Source organism: Sinohyriopsis cumingii, chromosome 1 (genome assembly GCF_028554795.1).
Source record: "Sinohyriopsis cumingii isolate HCF-2022 chromosome 1, ASM2855479v2, whole genome shotgun sequence".
Classification (NCBI taxonomy): Eukaryota; Metazoa; Mollusca; class Bivalvia; order Unionida; family Unionidae; genus Sinohyriopsis; species Sinohyriopsis cumingii.
In genome coordinates, this window is record NC_142961.1 from 77,100,247 (window position 1) to 77,112,829 (window position 12,583).

General features: G+C 34.3%; 1 protein-coding gene across 1 annotated transcript in view; it reads right to left on the reverse strand.

Moving 5' to 3' along the window:
* Positions 1-4,866: 4,866 nt before the first annotated feature.
* Positions 4,867-12,583, reverse strand: part of LOC149807164 (sister chromatid cohesion protein DCC1-like) — a 79,439-nt gene continuing 71,722 nt past the window's right edge. The window contains exon 12 of the mRNA XM_089962947.1: positions 4,867-5,082. Within this exon, the coding sequence (XP_089819073.1) occupies positions 4,974-5,082 (109 nt within the window). The 3' untranslated portion in view covers positions 4,867-4,973. The remainder of the gene's footprint in view (positions 5,083-12,583) is intronic.

Below are 12,583 nucleotides of genomic sequence, written 5' to 3' on the forward strand. Positions count from 1 at the left end.
AAGTTGCATTTTGTGGAAGTAATAGTGGTTGTTTGTATGTGAAAATGACAGCTAAGAATTATGATAATTGGTGATTTTATTGATATTATTATTATTATTATTCAGGTGGAGTTATATTAAATTTATATCTATGGTTTATTTTATATAAAAACAATGGATCAGAAATCACAAAAATTAACTTTATATTGCTTCTTACTGAGACATAAGAAATGCTTTGACAAAACACAGAAAGTTGTTTTCTTAACATATTCAATTAACAGCAATTCAAATTTTTATTTTTACAAAAGCATCCTACTAATTCAGATTTCTGGGCCAACTGCTGTCTTTAAATAGCTGTCAGCTAGGTGACTGAAGTCAGATATCTGGGCCAACTGCTGTCTTTAAATAGCTGTCAGCTAGGTGACTGAAGTCAGATATCTGGGCCAACTGCTGTCTTTAAATAGCTGTCAGCTAGGTGACTGAAGTCAGATATCTGGGCCAACTGCTGCCTTTAGGTAGACGTCAGATAGGTGACTGATTTCAGATTTCTGGGCCAACTGCTGCCTTTAGGTAGATGTCAGATAGGTGACTGATTTCAGATTTGTGGGCCAACTGCTGCCTTTAGGTAGATGTCTGCTAGGCGACTGAATTCAGATTCATATTAAAAATCCTATTATTTTGCACTTTTTTCATATCCATACAGACAGCAAGTTTCTTAAAAAACCTTTACCATCAATATGGATGGATAAAAGAAACAATTGAGCAACATACAAATAAGCAGCACTAATCAAATATCACACCAGCTACCAATGAAATGTCACAAGCCACCAATCAAATGTCACACAAGCCACCAATCAGATGTCACACAAGCCACCAATGAAATGTCACACAAACTACCAATGAAATGTCACACAAGCCACCAATGAAATGTCACACAAGCCACCAATCAAATGTTCACACAAGCCACCGATCAAATGTCAGAGAGTATACAAATACAAAACTTGACATGACTGCATATTCCCTTGCATTGTTTGGAGCATGTACCTGCTTATGGTGTTTAATTTACCTCCTCTGTGGCTGCTTTTTGGATCTGAGTCCCGAGTGTTAATCAGTAAAACCCATTTCAGTATATATTGTACAGTCTGCTTGAGATTCAGGATAGTTTGCTTGCTGCAGTCATGAAAAAGTACAGCTGTCCCTCACAGTAAAGTTCTCCTATATGGTACAAAACTTTTTCACTTAATTGAGTTCCTGTCTAATGAGAATTCATTGTAATATTGTTTCATATAAAATTCCCAATTTGTGTATTCTTATGTGGCCATGATACAGCTTTGTTGGAACATATTTAAGTAACCTCCATTATATTGGTGGTCAAAATGGCTTGCTGGACAGCATCATACCCAGGTCATCTCATAATGCATGCCACTGGTTTGGCTCCCATGAACAGCATCACCCCAGTATAAAATGGCCTCACTAATATAACACGGATTTCTTTATGGCTCCCTAACAGCATCATACACCAGTATAAGGTGGCTTCACTACTAATGCAGGTCAAATGTATGACTTTTGGGACCATCCATATGATGTCATGCATCGAGGGGGTTTGGGGATCCAACCTGTGTGACGATGGGGGTAGGTGGGATTTGAAAAGTATGATGTTACAAAAACAATACCAGCACAATGGGAGGACAAGAACATTAAGAAATAAATTTATGAGATGAGATGTCTACCTTGCATTTTAAGTCTTATCCTAACCAAAATTTTTCTCTTTAGGATAGATTTCCAGAGAACTAAACCTGGCTGGATCAGGATATTTAAGTATTAAATAATTCAGAATGTAGTGTTGTATTATTGTGTCTTTTCCTAATACAAACTGATTTCAAACCAGTTTTATTTTTTTTAAATGGGGGGGGGGGGGGGGGCGAACAAAGCTTTGTGACATATGATGTGGGTCTGAGTTATTGTGATGGGATGTGATGAGAGGGAAAGGGGGTAAAAAAAAATCTGCCAAAATTATGTAACAGCATCATATGCAGTACAAGGTGACCTTGCTTTTAATGCAGGTCAAATTATGGCCTTCATAAACAGCGCTCATAGCTAACATAAGGGCAATTCTAGTTTATGTCTCTCTTGCAGTGTCACACCCCAGTATAAGGTGACCTCACTAGTAATATGGGTCTCTTTAATGGCTCCCATGAAGAGCATGATACCCCATTATAATATGGCCTTGCTAATAACATGGGTCATATTTATGGCTCTCATGAAAAGCATGATACCCCATTATAATGTGGTCCCACTTATAACTAGGGGTAAAATGGTGCACCTAAGCCACATATTGATACAATTCACAATACACAGCCCATGATATTATGCACTATCAATACACATGAACTTTATGTTTTTTTTATCTTTAGATCTCTTAGTGGTAGAGTGGTGCCATTTTGTGTTGTCAGATTTGTTGTATTTCTAGTATGTAGATTACAGATAAATATAGACCTACTATTTGTTCCTATGTCGTTCTCATTCTTGTAAAGATTTTTGTTTTTAAATTTGGTTGTCTGATTTTAATTACAACTTCAAGGCTATTTCATGTGATGTAGGGCCCATTTCAGCCACCATACCACATTTTGCACTGCATGAATGCCCAAAAACATCTTATTTAATGTTATCATTTACATTTGGAAGGCATTATGGTGTTATCTTCAAAACATGAAATTGTGTTATTTTCTCCTTCAAGGATAATATTACAGAGATCAAGACAGTGTGGAAGCAAAGGTGACTAATAACAAGCAAATCCATTGTATTGTACTTATTGCAGATGCATAATAACTGCTGTGGCCACATGTACTGATTTCTGACAGTGCCTGTGAGAGTAAAATTAAATTACTGAAAACACCTACCCCTCTTCCACAAAGACCTGGTGGATATAACTCATGTAGATTGGAACTGGCTCCCTCCCTTGCCAATTCTGCACTAATATTTGTTTTATCCTGTCATCATGTTTAGTCTCAGATTACATATATCAGTGCAAAAGAAGACATTCCAAACTTGTTTTCCATGTAAGATTTAAGTACTGTAAAAAAAAGTCATTTTTGTGTGAAGCCTATCTACTGCGTTGCATCTATTTGGATGGAATATTGATGCAATGCTTTTAATGTGTTGCATGGTGAATAAGCTACAGTTCTGATTGGTGGTTATTGGTTTACACTGGACTTGAACAAATAATAACTAGAAATCAGGATTAAATGTAATATATTTCACTGCAGGAAACAAACCAGAAGTGTAGCCTTCTATTCAAGAAGAGAAGGTTCCTCTAAAAATAGTTATTATTTGGTCCTTAAACTATCTGAATTGTACACAAGGAACATATACTGAATGTCTCCTTTATGATTATATATAAGGGACTGAACATGTTGACAGGTGATATATATATATATATATATATATATATATATATATATATATATATATATATATATATATATATATACACACACACACACATATATATACATACACACATACATATATATATATACATACACACACACACACATATATACATACACACATACATATACACACACACACACACACACACACACACACACACACACACACATATATATATATATATATATATATATATATATATATATATATATATATATATATATATATATATATATATATCAATATCAATGTTGTGTGTTTAACTCTTGTCCATGATTGTGGATTGTAAGGGTCATTTTGTAAACAACATATTACACAGCTAACTTACATCCATGATTGTAGACTAAAGCTTAAGTTAATATTCGTAAATATGTTTACTTGGATCTGAGTTCAGGACACTGCTTTTCACCTTGGAAATTCCTGGTCTACCTGATTTTTGTCATGTTCTTTATCAGTATTTAAGTATTACCTGACCTTCTTTAAAGCTTGGAATGTTCTGGAAATGAACTTTTGATCCTCATTCTGGTCCTCTTATGGTGTCTTAGGTTTTTATATAAAGGTTGTGATCAAAAGAATTATCCATCTCTATTTTAACATCTGTCCAATGGAACCAGTCTTTTAGTTGTGTCCAGAGAGGTAAAAAGTTCAGCCAATCAGATACAAGATCACCTCATTAATATTTGTGGATCTTGTTCACTACCAAATTCTTAAGAGATCCTGATCATATAAGCCTTTATTCCAAGTTTGACCAAAACCTGATCAGAATTATGGCCTCCTGAGTCCCAACAAGCACTGCCAATCAGATGCAGTATCATCACATTATTATACATGAATCTTGTTGTTTGATATTAAACTCATCCAAAGGCTTGATAAAATAAGCCCACATGCCAAGTTTAATTAAAACCGGACCAAAAATGTGGATTCAAAAGCAATAACAATCTCAGCTAATCAGATAACTTTGTTAATATGCAGTGATCTGGCTCATTATCAGCTCTTGATGATATAGGTATGTATTCCATGTCTTGTCAACTTCAGATCAGAAATACAGACTCTAAAGTGGTAACGTGCTCAACCAATCAGATGCAAAATAACCTCATTAATATGCATGGTGTTTGCTCATTATGGAACCTATCCAAGATCCTGACTGAAAAGTCGCACATTCCAAGTTTAAATAAAATCAAGTTTGGCCTCCAGAATAGTAACAAGCTCAAGCAATCAATATGTAAGATTATCTCATTATTATTCAAAGATCTTGCTCAAATCTGAGTTCAGCTGATAATAATGATGATATAAACCTATATTCCAAGTTTGATCACAACTTGATGAAAAAGATGGCCTTCGAAGTAGTAACAATCAAATGTGTATGGAAACACACAAAGCCATACTATAAGCTCATTCAGCCTAATGGTCATCCAAAAATGAATTACACCACCCTCTTTTTCAAACTAAATTTATTATGGAGTATTATTATGAATTGGAGGCACTTGAAATCAACAATGTCTAAAGTTCATGTTTTGTAAGTCAAATCTGCACTGCTTATATCACATGACTGACTTCCTGGAGTTATAGACCTTGATACCATTCTGTGTTGAAGCTCTGGCATACTTAGTTAACAGGGCCTTAACATCGGTTGTTTCTGTAGCAAGATCACTGCAAAATACACAAGAATGCATACTGATGAAACAATCTCTTTCAGAATGGTTGCTGATATTAGTCCAGGTTCATTTTTAATCCAGTATGCATTTATTGTTAGGAAATAAAATGCATAATATTAGGTATTCTTGATGAAATGTGAATATTTAGCATCTGCTTTTTTAATTAAAAAAATAATAGACTTTACATTTATTATGATATCATTTTGGATGTCTTTTTGCCATTATTACAGACCGCTCTGGTGGCCTAGTGGTTAGAGTGGCTGCCTCTGATGCGGGAGGTTGTAGGTTCAATCCCTGGCAGAGTCATACCAAAGACTTATAAAAATGGTACTAACAGCTGCCCCACTTGGCGCTCAGCATTAAGAGGCTAGTGTTAGGACTGGTCGGCCTGGTGTCAGGATAATCTGACTAGGTGGGACATCATGCTACTTGTCTGCAGCATGATGCCCCAGTGCTAGACATCACTATAAACTGCCACACTGCAGACATTGTAGTGATATGATTGAAAAATTGTTAAAGCTACATTAAAAATCCAAATCACACATACCCACACACCATTATTACACTACTGTTATCTCTGCTATTACTGTCTTGTTAAATCACACAAAATATTAAATAAATTATAATTTGTTAGTACATCTAGCCATTTAGTTAGGAAAATATTACTGCTTCTATTTAAATATCAGTGAAATCATTCTGATCTCAACCGCAAACTGTACATTGATGACCATGTGACAATATTGCCTGGATAGCTTTGCTTTCAAATGTGTTTTCATTACAATAAAAGAGCTTGAAGTCTTCATCCCCTTTGGGTTGGGGGGGGATATAAAATAGGACTGTCAATAGCAAGAACGCCACTTGAACCATACTAATATACATGTAGATCAAAGTAACCACTTCACTGTACTCGATGCATGAGCTTATCACAGTTCTGTGCCATGTGTACAGAGGTAAATGAGAAAAGGACCCTGCCAAAAAAACACTGCACAAATAACTGATCATTAGAAAATGGTAATGATGACCTATCGGCTGGAAAGACTTCTGCCTTTTAGATAAAATACAGATATCAAGTTATATTATTGTAAAGATGGCAAAGAACACTGATATAAAGTTAATCAATTGAAATTTTAATTGTCAAAGCCTGCTTTGCAAGCAAAACAAAAATGAGACATTTAAATAGATGCAGCTAATTATCCACATAAAATGGTAGATTTGGTAAAATCTATAATCAACCTTTTAATTTTCATGATTTAAGAAGATAGTGATGACAAAAATTAATTTATTGCAACTTGAAAGCTAAAAATAGGTGTCTAAAACACCACCATAATGATGTAAAATATCAACAAAAAATGATACACACATAGGTTGATTTGATCTAACAAACCTAATAATAAATATTTCAAGTGCATGCTTTTAACATTGCATATGAGACAGACTTTTTCAATACATAAACCCAGACTATGTCGACTTCCATATACTATGCATGATTATTGCATGATTACATTATCAATATCTCAGCACATCTTCAAGTGTAATGCAAAATCTGATTGAAGGAACATGAAAATTACATCTAACAAATCTAAAATTATATACTGAAGGACTGATATTAAACAAGGGTTACACTCTCATGCTCATGAATGGCATATCAGTGAAAGAAAATTAATATCAGAAATCATGTTTCTACCAATCACATTTACTTCTGGATTTAACTCTTGCTACATCCCAAATCCAGTACGCTAAAAAATAATAAAAAAGTGGAAAAATAGTGCATCTTTTTCATCAATATACTGTTTAGACTATAATAATAGCATCCATGGGAAAAAACTCCTTTGGGATATCATGATGATAATCTCCCATCTGCACTATTTTGCTACGTGTATACTGGATGTTTAAGTTATGCTTCAGTAATACATCAGTGAGAATGCTCACATTTGCAGAGAAATAAGTGTGGCTTAAGTAAAATTGAATCAGGTAAGTATTCTCAAGATCATAATTTACAATTCAAATTTCCTTTCTTAGTTGAATACATTACCTGATCACATTTACATCTAGGAGAATATGTAACAGGAGGAGGTAATTCAAGGCCATTCAACACTACTTTGGTCAAGGACGTAATGATAGGGATCCTTGTATGATGATTAATACCAGTCCTCAAATAAGAAAGGAAACATCACTTAGGAAAAACAATTAAATTGACCAACTCAAAAGCTGTCAAGCTAAGCCAGAAAACAAGGAAAAGATATGCATGCAGTTCCCTTTCCTGAACAAATTTCCACGTGAATCCAGTGAGATCTTTAAACCAATGCCCTTGACGAGTTTGTGCTGGCATCAATATCAGGTGAAAGTCTTGACAACCACTACTGGACCCAACTACTTTTTGGCTTCCTTCTCTGCAAGGCTCAATCCAAAGGGTAAGAACAGGAAAACATTAACTGAGCATGCCAACCCAAAACTTCAACAATGTCAGTTTGAAATGATTCAGTGCAGTTACAGCTTTTATCCCATGTGCTGATATCTTCAAAGTCGTATCTGATCCGTGAAGAGCTTTGAATGAACCACCCAATAAGTGCTGAAGCTTGGGAATTGATGTCCCAAATCTACCAGAAAGAAAAACCTGTGACGACCATGACAAAGTCTTTCAGTGCATTTAAGACATAAACTCAAAACACAGATTAAATTAGGGCTGGGTATTGTATTGTAACATATACCATGGTGATTGGCCTTGCCATGATGTTATCTTTATAGTATTGTGTGTGTGTTAAGAAAACAAAGAACTTACGTGTTGTTTCAGAATATGCTAAACCCCCAAAACAATGAAAATCTAATTTTCCTTTTATCTACGCCTTTCTTTAAAATATGCACTCAATGACTGAATCATACAATTTAAAAACACCCCTATTATCATATTCTGCTGAATAGATGCACTCGGCGCATGACGATAAATGAAGGCGCCTTTTTAAAAACCTCCACAGCTAATGCATCTTGTTCTATCTATGTGCACTATTAGGAATATGTACTATTTATCAGTTGTTGATACAATCTGTTTAAGATAAAAAATAAAAACATCACAATATATGAGAACTAAACACATCTGCAGATGCCATTTTCCCTGCATAGATCATGCCATCAGATGGAAATTGTACAGCTAGCTATCCGTAGTAGCATATTGGTACATACCTACTGAAAATGCCATATCTTCAAACATCATGCCATCAGAAGGAATGGGTACAGCTAGCTATCCAAAGTAGCATATTGGTAACGTACCTAATGAAAATGCCATATCTTCAAACATCATGCCATCAGAAGGAATGGGTACAGCTAGCTATCCGTAGTAACATATTGGTAAATACCTACTGAAAATGCCATATCTTCAAACATCATGCCATCAGAAGGAATGGGTACAGCTAGCTATCCGTAGTAACATATTGGTAAATACATACTGAAAATGCCATATCTTCAAACATCATGCCATCAGAAGGAATGGGTACAGCCAGCTATCCATAGTAGCATATTGGTAAATACCTACTGAAAATGCCATATCTTCAAACATCATGCCATCACAAGGAATGGGTACAGATATCAGCAATAACATATTGGTACAAACCTATTGAAAATGCCATACATCAGGCATCATCATGAGGAGTAGTGATAATTTATGCTACTGGACAAATGGCTGATTGACAACGAACAACAAAACAATCACTTAAGCTCTTCTGGTATATGACCAGAAGACCTAATAAACAATACCAACTTTGTTAGCAAATAGTTAATATTTCCTGTGAAATCCAGTGAATTTCAAGAAGTGATAGACAGAATTTGGCCTTTTAGAAAGCTTAAACTGATAGAGGTAGCCACCAAGTGGAAACAGTGGAGGTGTTTATGGTATCCAAGAATAGTTTTCTACCCATAAATACTATTATTATAGTCTGCACAGAATACAAACAGTAACGAATTTAATTTATCTTTTTGTAATGGCTTATTCTAATGTACATGTGGTCAGATAATAATTAAACAGAGAAATACTGTAATATTAATCTAAAGTTTTAGCTGAATACAGCATTTACACACAGAATCAAAACCGTGGTGCTGATGTTATCTGAAATCTGATACCTCCATCTCACTATTGTGAAAAAAAAAAATGACATCACAATGCTCCTTGAAAATTATACATTTAACATAATGAGATTTTCAATAAATTCTTTTGCAGCAACACATAAAGGGTATAGCGATCATAGTATTTCTTTTTGGCAATAGCTCTGCATAAAGTCTTCATGACAAATCATATCTCACATAAGTTGTAAGCCTATAAAAAAACCACAAAATCACATCTCACATACGCTGTAAGCCTATCAAAAAGACACAAAATCATCTCACATACACTATAAGCCTATATATAAAAAATCATATCTCACGCTGTAAGCCTATCAAAAAGACACAAAATCATCTCACATATGTTGTAAGCCTATTAAAAAAAACCCCACAAAATCATATCTCACATATGCTGTAAGCCTATAAAAAAAACACATCTCACGTATGCTGTAAGCCTATCAAAAAGACACAAAATCATATCTCGTAGGCTGTAAGCCTATAAAAAAAAAACCCCACAAAATCATCTCACATATGCTGTAAGCCTATTAAAATGATAATATCATCTCATGTACGCTGTAAACAATTAGCCATAAGTACAAGAAAATCTTTGTCAGTCCATATTTATCATCATTTAAGTGGAGCTAAATGATTAATTTTAAAAACAGTGTTAAATATAAACCTGAAGAATGGGGCTATATCGAGGCTAAACCTTTAAAATAATTTGCATTACTTTTAATCAGGATCTTTTACGATTAAAATTTCGCAGATACAATACATTATGTTTGCTCAAGGCTCTAATTTGATTTTTTTTTAGTACACCTCTCCCTCAATAGCTTGCACACAATGGAGTCCAAAAACACAAATTGCACTATAGGTGATGGCATGTTATATACCAAGGGTCCTCTGAAAAATGAAGAAGGTACAATCCTGGCCAGACATCAAGAAAAGTTTTACAAAATGACACATTTGCATTGTTCTATACAACAAAACACTGTATATCACATCACTGCTTTTTGAACAATAAAACATTCCTTTTGTTTCTAAAGTAGACATTTATTTTGTGAAAAAACCCGTCACTGTTGAAACCTGAAATTTAAAAATTGTTTTATTAGTGAATTATTCATGCTTTGATTTCACTGCAAGTAATAATGAAACTTCTGCTCATACTTGAGAAAATCTCTGAGTACAAATTCAGGAATTTCAGTTCACTACAAACTTTGGAACTTGCTTCTCCATAATGAACCATATCTATCAAACAAAACTTTGAATTCACTGGGTATTCCTTTCTCTTGGTTGCCTTGCTATCTTTGATCATATTTCTGAATGACAAAAGGTAGTTTATTTATTACTTACACAATAATATTTCTAACAGTGTTCAAGCATTCAATTGAAAAGAGTTGACCTGACACATCATCATACTTACACAATAATATTTCTAACAGTGTTCAAGCTTTCAAATGAAATGAGTTGACCTGACGCATCATGAAATGAGTTGACCTGACACATCATGAAATGAGTTGACCTGACACATCATGAAATGAGTTGACCTGACCCATCATGAAATGAGTTGACCTGACACATCATGAAATGAGTTGACCTGACCCATCATGAAATGAGTTGACCTGACACATCATCATGACCACTATCTGTTTTACAGGTCGGATTTGCATGCCTTTTTAAGTCTTTTTTTGGTGATAATTCCATATCTTTTATTTGATTTGACACAAAAGACAATGTAATAATACAAAGCAGGACTGCTTTTAATTGAAAGTAACAATATAAAATATGTCCGCAAATCAGAGATTGAAACAGTTGCCAGTTAATTAGGCTCTCACACAAACACCAGCAGACAACAGTAGATTGGCATTTTACACATTTGAATAATAGACGGCATGTCACATTTATGATGATTACACTGAAACAAATTAAAAAATATGACTAAAACACACATTTCACTGGAAAAAAATTGTTTCATTGCTATTTATTAATAGTGACATTTTCACACATTAAATTTTATCAAAGAATTATTTATAGTTTACTGAGAATATCTGTTTCTTTGGCCAAGAAAATGTAACAAAATATAAGACTTCTTAAAGTAAGGCGAAAATTTCATAACATCGGTCGAAGACGACGAAGCCAACAACACTAAAACAATACTTCCATCTCTGACACAAATAAAACACCTGTCAAGATTAATCACTTTTGCCATGCTTTTGTTTGAGTGCTAACCATCAAAGGAAGCCGATGCAACCAACAACACTTGGCTAATCGGTTATTAAAGTACATATGAATGATCTCTTACTTAAACCACTGTCTATGAAGTTGCACCACCAGTACTTTCTGACTATCATGGCATTAACAGACCTGCCAATAGCTTTTCACTCATGGGATTAAACATATATATTATCCACTTGGAGCCAGCAAATTTTCTTTTCATTTTATTCTCAAATGTATTCCATAGCACTATATTATAACAGACTGAAAGCAGATTTCTTAATTTAATTTAATAGACCCTCGCCATAATGTCAGTTGTTTACCACTTATGTTCTGGTGTTTTATGTATATTCACACACAAAATATCACTAGTAACATAATTTGTCCTTCCTAATTCAAGACAAAACCCACATTAAGAAAAATAAAATAGAGGAAAATAAGATTTTAACATTATTAGATGTGAACTTGGCTCATTTGCATTATCACATTTATTTCATTTGGGAAATCCAGTAATTAATGGCTTAGCATAAAATAAAACAAAACATTTTCATGCCTTTGTATCACTTTAATTATTATTTGATCTGCCATTATGTTTGATCTATGTGATTCCTGTAAAAAATTAATACAAGCCTGGAGTGAATTTCCATGCCTTTGTAGCCCTATCATGAACAAATTAATACTCAGTGGAGGTCATCAGCAAATTACAACTCTGTGGAGATTTATAAGCAAATTAATACATTGGAAATTTATAAGCAGATTATTACTCTGTGGAGGTTTACAAGCAAATTATTACTCTGAAGGTTCATAAGCAAAGTATTACTCTGTTGAGGTTTATAAGCAAATTAATACATTGGAGATTTATAAGCAAAGTATCATGTCCCACCAAGTCATATTATCCTGACACTAGGCTGACAAGTCCTAACACTAACTCTTAATGCTGAGTGCCAAGAGAGACAGCTGCTGAACCATTTTTATGTCTTTGGTATGACTCAGCTGGAGTTTGAACCTGCGACCTCCCACATCCAAGGCAGATGCTATAACCACTTAGGCCATGGAGCGGTCAATAATATCACATATTTGTGGTTTTTAATGTAATGGTTCAGAACAATAGAAATAGTGTTTCCCCTTGAAAACATGTCTGTGCCCTAGAATACTGTATATTATTAATTGGTATAAGTTTGGCCAGAGTACTG